Source organism: Diceros bicornis, chromosome 16 (assembly GCF_020826845.1).
Source record: "Diceros bicornis minor isolate mBicDic1 chromosome 16, mDicBic1.mat.cur, whole genome shotgun sequence".
NCBI classification, from domain to species: Eukaryota; Metazoa; Chordata; class Mammalia; order Perissodactyla; family Rhinocerotidae; genus Diceros; species Diceros bicornis.
Window position 1 is genome coordinate 36,385,042 of NC_080755.1, and position 18,731 is coordinate 36,403,772.

Genomic DNA, 18,731 nt, shown 5'->3' on the forward strand with positions numbered 1-18,731 from the left:
TCATAAAGAACATAGGAACTTTATGAACTTTTTCACATTTGTTTGCCTACTAAGCATCCTTTTTGTTTGGTTTCTGGTTTATGGTCTTATTTTGTATAGCGGTTTGCTTTCCTGGCTTGTATATTTAAATCACAGGTGGTTTTATAACCACGTTTTAGAGCCACCTTATTAGAGAAGGAAGATTAGTGGTTTGATGCCTATATAAAGTTATAATCCAAATGGAGCACTTCTAAGTGAAAGACAGTGCTAAAAAATGAATTAACAAGTGTTAATTTATCTACACCAGGTACCAACTAGGAGTGTTCTTGGAAAATGAGGATTCATGACCATCCTATTTGCAGTAATATTGATAGTGAATTGTTTTCAAGTGTCTCAGACCCAACCCAATGGATCACCATGACATTGGCCCATTTTCCCAAGATCAAGGGCTATGATCTGGCTGTATCAATTTGAGACATATGTCTGGTTGTGAACATGCTCTGTCTTCTTATATTTAGAGTTGCATTGACCTTTGTTGATTCCCTTGATGTCAATGCTTATAATATCAGTTTGTACTTTAATCTTTGGCTTTATTTTTACATTTTTAAAAAACTTTTCTTTCACCTTTTCTTCATATATTTCTGACTATGAGGCAAAACCTTTTGATAAAGCCTTTTTACTAGAGTTAAAAATAGTTTCTTAAAATGCCTCTTACTTCTAGGGGGATTAATGATACCTGCACGGTATGAGTTGAGAGGGACATGAAAGGAATACACATTTTAAGATTATAGTTACAGGATACCTGTATTAGAGTCTGGTGTTGGGTAGGCAGCAGTGAGGAAGAGGATACAGAAGGGGTTAGGAGAAGGACAGCAGAAATCTCTAGACTTCCTTAGTGCCCAGCTCACAATACATCTAGTTGAAAACAAGTCTTGTCTAATTGAAGACTGGGAGCATTTTTCAAGCCCATGTCTCACGCTTTTCAACTTCGATGTGACGTTGCTTGCACTGACTCTTAGTAGATTAACATCCATCAAATAATTAAAACTATAAAAATGTAATAAAAGCTGACTAAAGAAATGGGTAATATGCATTGACAATAAGATATAATTAGTGAGAAGCTGTCCTAAATAACCTTCTAATAGGAACTCTTGGTCATCTCAGAACTTTATGTCCACTTGGAGAACAATTCTAGCCCAAGTTTTATTGTCTTGGCTGCTAAAGTACTCACAACCATTTGTGAAATGAGATGATTCCTGAAGAAGGGGTCATGCCCTAAAACATTCTCTTTAAGGCTAAGCCACAAACAGGAAAAAAAATAAAGTTTGTGGTCAAAAAGCAATTAAAGCTTTCAGAGAAGAATTATATAAAAATCAGGCTAGTACTAATTGAGAAAATCACAGGTTTTAAATCGGAAGAGACCTTAAAGATCAAGAACAATGCTATCATTTCACAGAGGAATAAATGAGGTCCAGGTTGGATAAAGGGCTTGCTTTGACTGCAAAGTTGGTTAGCTAAGTGAGATGCCAGATTACAATCACATTTCCCGTTGCTTCAGAGTGCCTTAATCCAGGCAGTAGCCAGGTGCTGGAGGTAATGCCTAGGTCTAGGGAGTTTCAGCGACTGGGTATATTAGTACACCCAAAAAATAGAATCTGGAATATTTGGAGGAGAATTACTTTTATTATTTCTAATAAAGATAAGGATGATTCAATACATTTGTAACTAAGTTAAATTTACTATATATATTTTGTTAGAGTTTCACTTAAACACAGTTACCAATTATAAAAACAAAACAAAACAAAACCTTCTCTTCTGGTTTTGATTTACATGATATGTTTTTTGGTTTCTAGGCCAGGACAAAGATAATTTAGGCATCAGAGATAACCCATTACCAAAATTTGTATGCTTTTATCATATTCCTTATCACAATTTGCTACAATTTTTAATTTAGTGTCCTCCTACTGCCCCAAACCTCAAGCATTTGAGAGCAGAGACTCAATTTTATTCTATTCTGCATTTTTTTGACCTAGGATATTACTTGGTACACACTAAGAGATTCCATAAGAGAGGTGAAACAAGAAAGAATTTGAATGGGAGTGCAGATAGATTCAAGAGCAGCTGGCTCAAAAGCTTGCTGTGTTGCCTCGGATAAATCACTTAACCTCTATGACCCTTAAATTTTCCATTTATAAAATGAGTAATATTTTCTTTTCAAGGGATAGATCTGAGACCAGTAGGTAGAAATTATAGAGAGGAAAATTTTAGCTCATTGCAAGAAAACTCTTTCTAATAATTAAATCTTCCTCAAAGCTCTTCTTGTCTGCTTCCAGAAACAGTGTTCCTAATCACTTGAAATGGTCAAACATAGGCTTTATGAGCATTTGGTGGGAGCATTGGGCACTGAAAAAAGAACTGAAACACTAGAAGAATGGTTAGGGTAAAAGTCCTTTACAACTTGAGGTTTGGTGATTGCCCCTTTCTTCCATGGGATTATTGTGACACTGCAAGGTTATGTGTATAACACAAACACTGAAACACATTGGGACTTGGCCCGAGTACCAATATTACCTCCAAGAGTAGAGCCACTTCACTTCTTTGTATAACACTTTACTTAAATTCTAGGTAGTAACAGTAATAATAACTTTTCTATCTACTTCCTTGGTTTGTTGTAAGGATAATAAATTTCAACAAATATTGAATAGTCATAGCACCAAAAGAACACAAGGAGGTATTAAAAATATTTCAATGGTATTCTCTCCTATCCCCTACAGGGACATAGGTTTTGTTAAATCGACTGTATAGACTATCTCTTGCATGTGGGAGTTTAATAATAGTTTGGGAACAACAAGTCACCATCTTTTAAGCCTGGTATATTCCTAATGATGTTTGGCTGCAGTTGAGACTGACTAGCCTAGAAAAGGATTTAAAGATATACAAATGTAATCATTTTATCTTTGTAATTGTATATTTGCAAGCTTCTCATTGTTTTCAGAGCATAGAGTCTCAGAGCTAGAAAGCACTTGAGTGCATGTATGCAGATTTATCTCTCATCATTCACCACTTCACCCACAAACAGGTAATATTCTCCATCTCTAGCCATGTTGAACTAATAAATGCTCCTTTGCTGTGCTGTATTGATCAGCTACTGCCAAAAAATGCTGCATGACAAACCACCTCAAATGTAGGGTCTTGAAGCAACTAGTGTTCACGATTTTTCTAGTTCACAAGTCTGTGTGGTGGCTGGAGAAGATCTGCTTCAGTCTGTGAGTGGGTTGGGCTTTGTTCCAGTCTTTGGATTGGGTATAGGTCTGCTCCACATACTTCCTCCTTCTCTAGGAACCTGCATCATGCTCTTCTCTTGGGGGACAGCAAAAACATCCTTAGTACCTCTTAAGACGTTGGCCCAGAGCTAGCAGGTTGACTTATGTGCCTACATTCCATTGACCTAAGTGGTGACACAACCAAGCCTACACCAATGGAGAAGAAAAACATCTCTGCTGTTTGTTATTACATTAGGACCACAGTTGGGACCAGGTACATGCTCATACATACTTGCAGACTGAATGAATGTTCAAAAAATGAAGGATTTCACTTTCTTCAAAAGCTTGATTCTAGTTGAGTATTTTCAGTGATGTAAGTTTGCTATTTCCCAAAACAGTCTTTTTTCGGCTTGAGGATTATAGTTGTTGCAAATACCTTATTAGATTGAGTGAAACTTAACCTACTCAGTCTTCTTCCAATTAGGCCTAAAGTTTCCCTAAAAGAAAGTGTAGTTTCCATTGGATATGACAGCTTTTTCAAATAACAGAAGTAATTTTTCCATTCTAAGTATCCCCCATGGTTTCAACTGTTCCCCTCCTCCCTATAAGTCCACTATCCAAATGTCCCTGGAAACAAATAACTTTGTTAATATATAGATTTCAAATACTCTTGATATATATCATAAATATAGAAAGAAACCACTTACTTCCAGTGGCTTGTACACTGTCAATATTCCAATTAATGCAGTTAATTTTTTTTGTTTTTTTGTGAGGAAGATCAGCCCTGAGTATCATCCATGCTAATCCTCCTCTTTTTGCTGAGGAAGACCGGCTCTGAGCTAACATCTATTGCCAATCCTCACCTCTTTTATCCCCCAAAGCCCCAGTAGATAGTTGTATGTCATAGTTGCACATCCTTCTAGTTGCTGTATGTGGGACGCGGCCTCAGCATGGCCTGAGAAGTGTTGCATCGCTGCGCGCCCAGGATCCCAACCTGGGCTGCCAGTAGAGGAGTGTGCGCACTTAACCACTAAGCCCCAGGGCCGGCCCAACGCAGTTAATTTTTAAATAGTTCCATCAAATAGATGAAATAATAAAACATGTTTTAAAAAATATTGAATTAAGTACAGAGGAAAATAATATAATGAAGACCTGTGTACTTATGACCTAGATTTTCAACTATTAACATTTTCTCATATTTAATCAGAACTTCTATAAAATATACATCATTACATATGTAGTTGAAGTCTACTTTATATCTCTCCCCTTTCCCCTTAAGGGGTAACCACTTGCTTAAACATATTATAAACATTTACCACATTCTAAGCCAAAAAGTAAAATTTTACATATATAAAATAATCTCCTATAGACCACATTCTTTGCAATTAGATTAGAAATCAATAAAAAAATATAAACAACATGTGTATGTGAAAAGAATGCCTACTCTTGTAATGACTTCAGCATCCTATTTAAGCTAAATGTGTTTTCAAACCTTCTAGAATTATACTACATTTGGATCCAACACTTAGTGACAGACATGCATTAAAATTTCCCACTATATATGATTTTGGACTGATACAGTATTCTATATAATTCTCTCCATTTGACTTGAATATGATAGACTAGAATTTTTTAGTCTTTTTGATGATTTTTTTCATTACAAACTGACACTTTTATACCTTAATAATGCTTTTTGCCGTAAAAGCTATTTTGTCTGATATTATACTGGTATTCCTGCTTTAGGTTTGGTTACTTTTTACCTGCTTTTTTGCCACCTTTCTGTACCCTTATTTATCTTTTAAACCAAACAAATATATGTTAGTTTTGTTCCTTTATTCATATGACCTTGACAACACTTGCCTATTCTAGGAGAGAGATATCCATTTCCATTTATTTTGATTCCTGATATGTGTATATTTGGATATTATATTATGCTTTCTTTTTACCTTTTTTTCTTTGTTTCATTTCTTCTTTCTTTTCTGCCTTATATTGTATTAATAATTTTTTAAAATTTATTCTTCCCTTTCCCCTTTGCTAGTTTTTAAGTTATTTTAAGACCTTATTTTTGTAGAGCAGTTACATGTTTACAACAAATTAGAGAGTTATATGTTTTATGTCTGGCATTTAATAGATAAGTTTATATTTTTAACATGATTGTTTTAAAAGTATGGAGTTAAATAGAATCTACACCTTCCTCCTCAGTACCATAAGACTTTGAAATGTTTTAACTCTGATTCCTTTCCTCCTATTTTACTTAAAATTTTTGGGTCGTATTTTAGTTCTATCTTTATTTTTATATCACACAGATTATTCTCTTCTTTTCCTCCTTATCCTCCTCCTCCTTGTTCTTATTTACAAGTTTATAGATTAATGTATTATATTATGCTAAACCTTGGTTATGTCCCCCATTCCACTGAACTGTCTCCCTGGACTTGGTTCCATGAGCATATTTCCTAAGTAGACCTTCTTTTTTTATACTCAACTGAAATTTTCTAATAAAAATCAGGATCAGATTATGGTCTAGGGCACAGTTTTGCATACATCTGAGGAAGAATAATGAACTATTTCATTAATTTTATAACCTCACTGGCAATATTACATCTACACTTTTATATTTAGACAATTAAGGGAAGATTGAAATATTCTGATTTGCAAGGAGTCACATTTTCCTGCCAAATCCTGTCTTATTTAATTCCTGATTGCTATTGAAAATTGGTTTTTCTTCTGTTTGAATAGCTAAACTCATCTTCTACTTTGTGATAAAGGTATTTGAGGTTAAAGCATGAACTGGCCTCGGAGATTGGAGATCACCTACCTGACCAGCAGTGTCCAAGATGTCCAGATACGCTGGCTCATTGTCGATCCTAACCTGGGTCTTATAAGCATCTTCTGAAAAAACACAAGACAAAGTTTACATTTAAATATATCCAACAGAAAATGTATGATTACTTTTTAGATTTCATAACAAAGAATAATTTCTAAATAGGTTCCTAATTAAGAGAATCAGTCTACTTAGTTAAAGTATGCAGCTTGAGAAGGATATACCCCAGGGAATATAGGAAAAGTAGTTTCTGCTTAAAGTGAAGTCAGGTGGATTTCTTCTTCATCAGAAGAATTTCATGATTTAAGGTGCCTTAGTCATGTTATCCAGAGGACAAACCATGCAACAAATGTATCCATTCTTTCCTAATCATGCACATCTTGCCTCTTAACCTCATGCTCAACGGTGAAAGACTAAAAGCTTTTTCTCTAAGATCAGGAACAAGACTAGGATGCCTGCTTTAACCACTTTTATTTAACATAGTACCGGAAGTCCTAGCCAGAGCAAAAAGGGAAGTAAAAGAATAAAAGGCATCCAAATTGGAATAGAAGGCATAACGTTATCTGTTTGCAGATGACATGATTTTATATGTAGAAAACTCTAAAGATTCTACAAAAAAACTAAAAAACTGTTAGAACTGCTAAACAAATTGAGCAAAGTTGTAGGATACAAAATCAACACACAAAAATCAGTTGTGTTTCTATACACTAACAATGAGCAACCTAAAAAGGAAATTAAGAAAATGGTTCCAAAAATATTCAAAGAAGATTCAAAAAGAATCAAATACTTTGGAATAAACTTAGCCAAGGAGGTGAAGACTTGTACATTGAAAACTATGAGATGTTTCAATGTGTTTTTGTACCTGTTGCTAGCTGGTACAAGTTCTTTATATATTCTGGGTTCTAAACACTTATCAGATATATGATTTGCAAATATTTTCTCCTGTTCTGTAGATTATCTTTACACTTTATTAATAATGGCCTTTGATGCATGAAAGTTTTTCCTTTTTTGAAGTCCAATTTATCTATTTTTTTCTTTTGTTGCTCATGCTTTTGGTGTCATATCTAAGGATCTATTGCCAGATTCAAGGTTATGAATATTTAATCCTATGTTTTCTTCTAAGAGTTTTATAATTTTACTTCTGGTCTTTAGGTCATAGATCAATTTCAGTTAATATTTTTATATGTTGTTTGGTAAGGGTATAAATTGATTCTTTTGCATACAATTCTCTTATTCTTTTTATTTCTGTAAGATTGGTAGTCCCCAACTTTAAATTTGGATTTTAGTTATTTGAGTAAACTCATTTTCTTAGTCAGTCTGGTCAAAGATTTGTCAAGTTTGTTCATTTATTTGAAGAGGAAACTTCCTGTGTCATTGATTGTCTCTATTGCTTTTTTCTTGTCTATTTTATTTACCTCTCTCCTAATCTTTATTATTTCCTTCCTTCTATTAGTTTTGGGTTTAGTTTGTTCTTTTTCTAGTTCTTTAAGGTTTAAAGTTAACTTGTTAATTTTAGATTTTTTTCTTTTTTAAATAAGTATTTACAGTTATAAATTATGCTTTTAGCACTGCTTTTGTTTCACCCCATAAGTTTTGGAATGTTATGTTTTCATGTTCATTAATCTCTAAGTATTTTCTAATTTGCTTTCTGATTTCTTCTTTAATCCAATGGTTAATTTCTGCATATTCATAAATCTTTCAGTTTTCCATTTGCTTTTGATTTCTAGTTTCATTACATTGTAATTGGAAAAGATACTTTGTATGATTTCAATGTTTCTTCCGATATACACTTCGAAAGTCAAGGAATGCATCCTGGAAGAAGTAGCACCTAAACTTGGTTGGAGTTAGGAGAAAGTGAAGTAAGAGAGAAAAATAAAAATTGAAAGCCAGAATGCCAGATGTTATAAAGATGATGGAACAAAAAAGAAACTTAGATAATTTCAGTGTGGCTGAATCCTAGAGTTTAGGGAAGAGAATGTTGGTAGATAAAATTTAAGCATTTAAAATTGCCTATGAATATATTAAATGGAACCATATTTTTGAGTGAGATATCTGAAGTCAGACTGCCTAGGTTTAAACCCTGGCTCTACCACTACCAACTGTCTAATTTTAGGAAAATCACTTGATCTCTCTAAAATGTATATTACTCATTTGAAAAAGTTATGATAATGTTTGTATTTACCTTATGGGTTTGTTCAAATGGTTCAATGAGATAACGTGTGGAAGGCATCTAGTCCAGTGTCTTGGATGTAGTAAATGTTTAATAAGTGTTAAGAATGGTTATTGTTTTTAAGAAATTTGGACTCTATTGTAACACTATCATCAGATGTGCATTTTGGAATGCTGACTCTGGCTGAAATGTAGTGAATGAATTTTAAGGTAGAAAACTAGAAAGGTTAAATAGACAGTTAATAATCTAGGTGAGATATGATGGTGGCCTATACCATGATAGTGGCACTAGGGTTGGAGGAAAGCTGACGGATTTGCAAGGTGTTCGGAAGGTTGAACCTATAGTACTTAGTGATATATGAGGTGGAAGGAGGATGATGCAAGAGAAGCTCTCAGATTTCTGGCATTTGCAGGTGGGCATATAGTTATGACATTTACTGAGAAAGAGAATAAAGGAGGAGGACCACAAGTCCAACTTGGGAAGTGTTGACTTTGCTATCTTTATGTATCATTCAAGTGAAAACAGTGAATTTCTGGGTCTGAAGCTCTGGTAAGAGATCTGAGAGTCTTATTTCATTACATCTATTTTGTTTTATCTACTATTTATATTATAAATAAAGAGCAAACTGAACCACTACTAAAAGCATTACAGCAGCATTTCATTTTGGAACAACTCAATAATTATTCATGCTGTTGATTTTGAACCACAAATAAATAAATGAATTATTTTAAGAATTTAGGAACTAGTAATGATCAACTAGAGGAGGCACTTTTTCAAAGCATAGTACTGAGCACCTCCCCAAAATTAGATTTTTTGCTAGCTGCTGGAGCTATAAAGACACACACACACACACACACACACACACACAGACACACACACACACACACATAAAACCATGGTCTCTGCTCTCAAGAAACTTATACAGTCATGGTGGAAGACACACATATATGCAATTAAATGTTAAGATTCAAAAATTTATAGGGCATACAGCCTACCTTCAAGGAAATTCATTTCTTATGACTGTGCTCCAGAAAGATAAAGTTGTGGGAAGTATAATTTGCAGGGAGGTCAATCTAGTGTCGTTTTAGCAACTACCAGCCATTCTAATACCATTCAGCGTATGGGCAATCACACAATCTTTCTATTTGCCATTCCACTGTTCTTTGTGTTTTCACTAATCTTCCTCTCACAAAAGAGAAATCTTGTAGAATTACCTGTAATTTTTTTTGAAGATGAATAGGGTTGTTTTTCAGTTTCATAGGCAAATAAGAATAGTTAGTCTGAAAAGGGTGCTGTGACCTGAGGATCACGTGTGAGACTTTCAGATTTCATGTTTGTTTATTTAAACACAAAGACTCCACAAAGAGCCTGCTGAGGCCAGGAGCATGCTGAGTAATCCAGACAAGAACTGCTCTGTGTGATTCTCTGAGCCCTAGATAAACGGAACACATGAAACGTATATCAAATAAAAGCTTCTCTTGGGATCAGAAAACCCCTTCAAAGAGATTTGATGTGAATTGGCTGGAAATTAAGCCAGGCACTCTATCCAATTTCTCTCTTTCTTTTAAAAAGTGTCCATCAGAGTACACATTCCAGTGTTGTGAATCTAGGTCACATGCCTGGCCTCCATGGAAACTAATCCCTTTCATTTCCTTCCAATAAACAATCTTCCCATCTGTTTCTGTCCATCCTCTCCCTTTGAGACCTCCCATGCAGAAATGTAGTGGCAGAAATACTCTTCTGAATGCATATAAACAACTCCTTGAATTTCAATCGTCTGCCTATAGACCCAATACTGAAGTGAGCTCATTTATCTTCCCAAGCAAGAAGCCAAATGTACACAAAGCTTTATCACACAGAAATGGTAGCAACAGCATGCTATACTGTTTGCACAGAAAAGCACAATGGAGCCACATTGTTGGAAGCATCTACCACCTTAAAATTCATTTGAAAACACTAATATTTGATTTGAAGCTATTGCGTCTCTATTCCATCCTAAGAGGATAGAGGGACATTCTTCACTCTCCCTCTCCAGTGGAATTTTATGAGAAGAAATCACCAAAGGCCTGTATTAAAGCCTCAAATCCATCACTAAATATTGATGTTATGATTGGCCAGCCACTCAAACTTATTTGTAAGATGAAGATAATGCTAGCCAATGCATGAGAGTTCTATAACGATCTACAAAAGCGGCATATATGGTGGTGCTTTAGAAAACAGAAACCACAATTCAAACTCGAGACATGTTATATTGTAATTTGAAAAATATTGCTTCAAGTCAAGCATGAAATTATGTTAAAACTAAATCACTTCTGCTATTTATATTTACTCATGTGGGAATGCTTTCTTCCCAACAAGTAAGTTACAGAGGGTTTGGCAGGATATATTTGCAATTATCATCAAAAATATAAAGTTTTTAGTTAATTAAAAAAACTTAAGGTGTTCTGCATAATTTTCCCAAAATAATCCATTTAATTTCTTTGTAGAACAAACACATGTATTTAAATACCTTTAAAATATTTTAGTTGTAAATATGAAATTGGGATAGTTTAAAACCACCATACGTAACTGAGAGAAAATACTAGAAGGTTATTATTGAATTTTCACTAGATGACTTTTCTTAAGATAGTTGAATAATTATATGGTTTACCCAAAAATCTGAAACATATGATAATTGGTATTACAGTGAAGATATATTTCTATAACTCTGAGCTAGTACACATCTCTAAGATATTGATCATTGACCTCTCTTTTAAAAAAAAAAGACAATAGGGCCCCGACCCGTGGCTTAGTGGTTAAATGCGCGTGCTCCGCTACTGGCAGCCCCAGTTCGGATCCCGGGTGCGCACCGACGCACCACTTCTCCGGCCATGCTGAGGCCGCGTCCCACATACAGCAACTAGAAGGATGTGCAACTATGACATACAACTATTTACTGAGGCTTTGGGGAAAAAAGTGAGGGGAGGATTGGCAATAGATGTTAGCTCAGAGCCGGTCTTCCTCAGCAAAAATAGGAAGATTAGCATGGATGTTAGCTCAGGGCTGATCTTCCTCACAAAACAAAAAAACAAACAAAAGACAAAAATATGAAGCTTGAATAGTCTATTTATAAGAACTTTCTCAAAGAATTACTTAAATAAGTCATCTTAATCATATATGTGTGTGTGTGAGTGTGCGAGTGCGTACAAAGCAGAAACATCCTGGAACATATTATACTGACACTTTCTCTTGAACAGGAAGTTAAATCGTGGCTGAATCAGCACTGATACAAATCTAATGTATCAGTATATTTATCAATAATGACGTCAATATGTATACAAGAGTGTAATCTGTGCTGCACATCTGATAGGCACAGAGTTACAATGTTGAAAAAGACATAATTGATCTCTACCTACACAGAGTTTATAATCTTGGGGAAACACATAAAAACAAACAGGCAATTACACTGTATTTTAATGAGTGCTACATTAGAAGCATTTGAAAGATGCTCGTTTAGGAAGACAGAAGAAGACACTCAGAGGAGCTAAAGCAGAGCTGATGTCAGTCCTCAAAGGAAGCAGATAGAAAACAGGATTTGGAAGGAAGAAGGCTGTGAGAGGCCAGGAAAAAAGAGAAAGAGAGTAACGTGTTCTCATATAACCCCTCCTTTTGAACCTAAACAATCTGTGAAATATAATACACGCTTGTTGAGTATATATGCTTGTTGAGTGTAGAAAAAGTTTTGAACACTGGCTGAATTTAGCTTCTAAGATGACTCAGGGTGAAGAAGAACACTCTTCCCCACCATGGAAATAACAGCTGAAGAAAGAGGTGCTATTAGAAAATAAGCCGTGGAAATTCACAAGAATTAAAAGGCAGAGATTAGATTTTTTTCCCTGTGCTATAAAATTGAGAGTGAGTCAACTTTATTTAGGTCTGTGAGGAGTAAGGGCTCCTCGATGATATCTGAGCTATACAGCAATTGCAATCTTTCCCCTAGATGTATAAGCAGATCACAGTGGGGTAGGTCATACCAACCAGCATCTCTCTGCTACCTCCAGGGAGAAGCCCAATGTCGCTGGACGTCTGACCCCAAGGTAGACAACCGTATGCATTCTGAAGGGTCCACAGGTAGATTTTCCAGCGAATGGCCCTGCATGGTATTGCAGGAGGCCTTGTCACACACATCAGACCCAATGAGGTGGTACAAGCTAGAGTGCTTCCTTTAGAACTGCAGGAAACCATCTGGAGATTTTCACTTGCAGAGGACCACAACTGGAAGATGACATTCCAAACAATGGCTTCTCAGACCAAGGACAAGCAGCTGGAGAAGCTTTTGACAGGAAATAATAGTCATCTTCTAGTGAGTAGACCTGCAGCCTGGGCAAGAGGTTGCTGGGACAGCAGACAAATCAGTGTTCTTCCCCAAAGCTGTCCTCTACAGAAAATGTTTCAGGACATCCTTTCAATGGCAGGGCCCTCTAACCCTTTCCTTTCAGCCTGAAAGAATAGAGGGATCCAGGGGAAATCTGATTCCCTGGCTCTCTTCTGCCAAGTAGATATGAGAGGCAATAGGACTAGGCCACAAGCACTGATATGGAATGTCTCAAGTCCTTCGTCTCTGCCTCACTTAATTGTTGTTCTGGGATGAGGAGAAGAAGCAGATGTTCTCTTCTTCCCAGCTTCTTCAGCAGCTTTTCTTGTTCTACCTTTCCTGCCCCCATTCACCACACCCAAGATGAATATCTTCATGATCCTAAGGCCGTGCAATGATTGCCTTCCAGAGGTTTTGTAAGGTAGAATGAATTTAAATACAGATGATCTTTTCACAGAAATCAAAAGAGTTTTTATGGTCAGGGCAATCGTGGGAGTCTCAGAGTCCCCCTGTCTCTTCACCCTCACCTGATGGACACCTCCAAAAGGGCTCCAGGGAAGTTCTGGGGCCCGTAGATACAATATGAGAACATCTAGTGGCAGAGGTTTGATTTATACCAAGACTACTCTTTCTGGAAAAACGGAATAGATGTACTTTTCCCTGTGCCTCCTGCTACATACAGCACAAAATCACGGCCATTATATATAAAACAAGCATAAGAAGATTCGGAAAGTTGGAGAAAAAGAGGCAGACTGGCTAGGAACTTCAGGAGCCAAGGGATGACTTGGTGGTGAGTTCTTTGGGTTTTCTTTTTGACTCATATATCCCAGACTTGGAGCTAAAGAAAATGACAGCTTGAAAACACCAAAGGGTGCAGACAAAACACATACGGGATTTACATGTTAAAAACTACACAACACTAATGAAAGAAATCAAAGAAGATCTAACTAATGCAGAGGCATATTATTTTCCTAGTAAAGATGTTGATTCTTCCCAAATTGATGTAAAGATTTAACATAATTCCTATCAAAATTCCAGAATGTATTTTTGTGTGTGTGTGTATGGATGTGAGCACAATTATTTTAAAACTTTTATGAATGGTTACACAATCTGTGGGACAACCATATCATGCAATATGACTCAACATTAAAAAAGGGAATGGAGTGTTGAAAACACAACAGCCTAGATGACTCTCCATAGAATTATGTTAATTGAAGCAAATCAATCCCAAATGGTTGCATACTGTATGATTTCATCTATATAATATTCTTGAAATTATAAAATTATGGATATGAATAAATTAGTGGTTAATAGGCATTATGAAGGGAGGGAGATATGGCTTTAAATGGCAACATGAAGGATTCTTGTGGTTATGGAAATGATTTGTGTCTTGACTGTATCGGTATCGATATCCTGGTTGTGATTTTGTACTATAGTTTGCAAGAGGTTACCATTGAGGGTACTGGATAAAGGAACATGGGATCTCTCTGTATTATTTCCTACAATTCCATGTGAACCTGCAATTATCTCAAAATAAAAAATTAATTAGAAATATTAATGTTCACTTATATTAAAAAAAATTCCAAAACCTCAAAAAAAAAAATCTTAGCAAACTAGGCTTGGAAGGCAGCTTGCCTTATTTAATACTGAGTATCTTAACAAAACCTAAAGCAAACATTATGATTAATGGAGAAATGATAAACCATTCCCTCTGAGATTGGATACAAGATAAGAATACTCATTATCAATACTTTTATTCACTTTTTACTGGTGGTTCTAAACTGTTCAGTTAGGCAAAAATATGATTGATGTGAAAAAAACGTTAGAAAGGGAAAAATGTCACTATTTATGGAAAATATCTTTTGGGTATGTAGAAAATTTCAAAGATTCTATAGGTAAATTAGGAGATTCATGAATTTAGCAAGTTTTCTGGTAGTAAACTCAATATAGAAAAATCAATTTTATTTCTATATATGAGCAACAAACAGACAAAAAATGAAATTATTTAATAGTATTATTTACAATAACATCAAAAATATCAAATCTCAAAGAATAAATCTTTCAAAAGTTTTGCAAGCCTTCTCCTAATGAAGCTGTGAGACGTTATGAGAAAAACTAAAGATGATATAAATAAACGGAAGTATATACCATGTTTATGGATTGGAAGATTCAATATTTTAACGTCAGTTTTCCCAGAGGAAAATTGATCTATAAATACATACTAAACCGATTTGGGAGGAGGGTGCAGGTTCACCAAATGATTCCAAATTAACACGAAAATGAAAAAGGCAAAGAACAGTTGAAGCAATCTCAAAAAAGAACAATAAACTTTACTATACGTCAAGACTTATTGTTAATATACAGCAATTAAGACAAAGTGATATTGGCACATGGATAGAAAAACTGACAGAACGCAGAACCCACACACTAATGAATCTTTTTTTTAGATGACAGAATTGGCGCTTCAGAGTAGTTAGGGAAAAGAAAATATTTTCAATAAGCACTGCCGTCAGTCAGAGATGAATATTGAAAATACTGGAACTTAACTGCTATCCTAAAATATACACAAAAATAAATTCTAGTTGGGTTGTAAATATAAATATGCAAAGCAAAACAATAAAGCTTCTAGGAGATACTGTAGGAGAATACCTTCATGGCTTCGAGTGATAAGATTTCTTAAAAATTAATATAAACACACTAACTGTAAAGTAAAAGATTGACAAATTGCAATACATTTATTAAAATTGAGACTACCTTAAAACAAAAAATTGGGTTCATCAAAGGCACTTCTCAAAGACAGGGAAAATGCAACCCATAGTGTGGAATAAAGTATGTGTAGTAACAAAAGACTTATATCCAGAATATGTAAAGTATTCCTACAAATCAATCTGAAAGAAGAAACTTTCTCCAATGAAAAGTGAGCAAAGGTTTTTTTTAAGTAATGACATGTATTACTACCATTTACTGAGCATTGAAACTGTGCTGGCATGGTAAAAAGAATATATATATTTTTACATTAATCATGTCTTTTAATTTTCATAACAACCATATGAAAGAACTATGCCCACAAGATCAGAGAAATTATATAATTTGCCCAATTTTATACAACTTGTAAAAACAGAGTTTAGGTCTGTCTGAATCCAAAGTCCTAATCATCATGCTAGTGTAGACGAAATTTCATTCACGTGTTATCCATTTATGAAATATTTATTTGGTTTCTAATACGTGTTAAAACAATGCTAGGTACTAGGGATATAAAGATCGATAAGATGTGACCTTTGTCCTTAAGTGAGGGCACACAAAGGAGACATATATAACAAAGTTCACCTGGAGATGGAGTTGGTGAATAGGCAAAGACTTCAGAAGAGGTGACACTTCAGGTATCTTAAGAGTTATCTCATGGATTGGTGGTTGCCTGGGGCGGGGGGCAGAGAGGGGGGTGAAGGGGATGGTTCGGTACATGTGTGTGGTGATGGGTTGTAGTTGGTGTTTTGGTGGTGAACATGATGTAATCTGTGCAGAAGTGGAGGTGTAGTGATGTACACATTAAATTTTTACAATGTTGTAAACCAATGTTACTGCAATAAACAAAAAATTAAAAAAAAAAAAAAGAGTTATCTCAGAGTGAACTGGGGAAGGATAAGGAAGGAAAGAGTCTGCCAAGTGAAGGGAGCTGTATCAAAGAAATATGAAGTCTTTTCCCTTTTCCTTTCCTTGAGGTTAGGAGGCAGTGATAGTGGCCCCAGGGATTGGGGAGGTGATGGTAAAAAATGTGGAATGCTTTACAAATATGCATGTCATCCTTGTACAGGAGCCATGGTAATCTTCTCTATATTGTTCCAACTTTAGTATATGTGCTGCTGAAGCGAGCACAAGAGATTAAGATTTTATAAAGAGGTCACTTAGATCACTGCTAAATAAATTTAAAGCTGCACAACCTTGTTACCAATCAGTAAAAGACAAATTAAAACTATAATATGATGCAAATGCTCTCCCATCAGAATGGCAAATTGAAAAGACTGACTATCAAATAATAGCGAGGTTGTGGAGCCATGAGAGCTTTCATATACTACAGATGGAGTGTAAAATGGTGCAACCAGTCTAGAAAACTGTTTGAGACAAGCTACTAAAGCTGATCATGCACGTAACCCACGTGTCAGAATGAATTATGGGTCCCAGCTCTTCTCTCTGCTGATATTATGCATCTGCACACTCACCATGGCCTTCAACTGGGTGGAGTGCACTTCCTCGTTCTTTGATTTTAGGCTTGACCGTGTGACTTACATTGGTCAATGGAACACTAATGGACGCGATGGAAGCAGAGTCATGAAATACTCGTGTTCAGTGGAGCTTGTGCTCTCTGATTCTTCCATCACCATGAGAAGAACGTGCCCTGAGATGCCAGCCAGTTTCAGAAGCAAGACAGACACCAGTTTGAAGAAAAGACATTCCATTAATTTACAGGTGTGTGAGGGACAAATTACTGTTATTATTTTTTATCAGATTTTTGGCAGTTAGTTATAAGGAATTTCACTCATCGGGAATATAGGCACATGTACAATTACACATGTGCACAAAAGGCATGAATGAAAATATTTATATCAGTGTTATTCAAACTATCCCTAAACTAGAAACAACCGAGAGCTGATATACAAGTACACTCTAGTATACTCATACAGTGGATTATTTTTGCCATGAAATTTAGAAAACTGCAGCACACTAAAATGCTGGTGGAATGTTAGAAATATAATGTTGAGTGAAAGCAGCTAGACATAAAAGAACACACATAATATGTTTCCATTTATATAAAATTCAAAAATAAACATACAAACTAAGCTATATTTATTGGAAAATACTTTCTTAACCAGAATGGGAATTATTTGGATATTTACTTTGTGATAAATCATTGTTTTATATACTTTTTTGTATTTGTATTATAGTTCACTTTTTAAAAACATTTTGAAAAGGGAATGTTTTAAATAACTCAAATGTAAAAAAAACGAGAAAATACCCAGTTCCAGTTCTCTAATTGTTCATATTTTTTACAGTAGCACAATATTTGTACAAAATCAATCCATGCCAAGTAATTTTTTTCCAGTGATTTTTTCTTTCTTCCTCTAGTCCGTATCAATTTTATCTCACATAATAACAACTTCTAGATATTTAGCCTTCATATTGAATAAAATCTGGCAATCTTGATGAATACAGGTTATAGAGATGGAAAACAGCATGATACCAAGAGACCTTTCTGTCCAAAATATCTTTCTCATTGGCCTGGCATGATGCCCCAAATTCCACCCCTTCTGTTTCATTCTTTCTAGTTAAGATAAGCCATTTTATTTCCAGGTACTCTCTATTAAAATGCAATAAAACTCCAGGAGAGGTAAAATATTAAGCTATTATCAAGCACAAACACCTTACTCTGAGATTACTTTTGCACAAAATTAGCTGTCATGAGAGGAAGCAGAAAGCATGGCCCGAGGGGATGATCATAAGGGATGATAAAAGTAGAATGGAAGGGGAGGGAAAACCCTGCTGAAAGCTGTGAGCACAGAGACTGGGAGTGTACCTGGTGAACAAAGGCCTTGCAGTAGGCATATGGGCACCTGAGAACCAGAAAGGACCCCAGGTTTTGGCAGCAGCCTGCTAAAGAGCAGTGTATGCATGGGAGGAAATGGTTCATCCTTTCTCCTTCTCAAAACTGGGGAAAAAAGGAAGTAGTTATGTGTTCCAAGCTTGCTGAGAATGGTTTTCAGAACTGCACTCTATGTATATATCAAAGATAAATTTGACATAGAGAAACATGATATTCAGAATTCTAGACTTGCCTTGTGTAACGTCAGACAATCCTTACTTTGTCAGCCTCTCTAGGAATAAGAGCAGGAAAAATGAAACTTCCTCTACAGATGGAGGAAGAAGAGGATATTTTTAGGACAATGGACTAGAGCAGTGCTTCACAAACTTTCCCGTACATACAAATCTCCTGGGGATCTTGTTAACATGCGCCATCTGTTTCAGTAGTTTGGGGGCTGGGATTCTGTATTTCTAATATGCTACCAGGTCATACCTAGGCTACTGGTCCAGGACCTATAGCAGTACTGTCCAACAGAAATATCATATAAGCCACATATGCAACTTAAATTT

At 35.5% G+C, this 18,731-nt stretch overlaps 1 protein-coding gene and 1 non-coding gene across 2 annotated transcripts in view; both read right to left on the reverse strand.

Moving 5' to 3' along the window:
* Nucleotides 1-18,731, reverse strand: part of RIT2 (Ras like without CAAX 2) — a 280,748-nt gene that overhangs the window by 221,252 nt on the left and 40,765 nt on the right. The window contains exon 2 of the mRNA XM_058557031.1: nucleotides 6,058-6,131. Coding sequence (XP_058413014.1) covers nucleotides 6,058-6,131 — 74 coding nt within the window. The remainder of the gene's footprint in view (nucleotides 1-6,057; nucleotides 6,132-18,731) is intronic.
* LOC131415510 (U6 spliceosomal RNA) lies at nucleotides 16,354-16,460 on the reverse strand. The gene has a single exon (XR_009222475.1). It is a non-coding gene; the product is annotated as a U6 spliceosomal RNA (small nuclear RNA).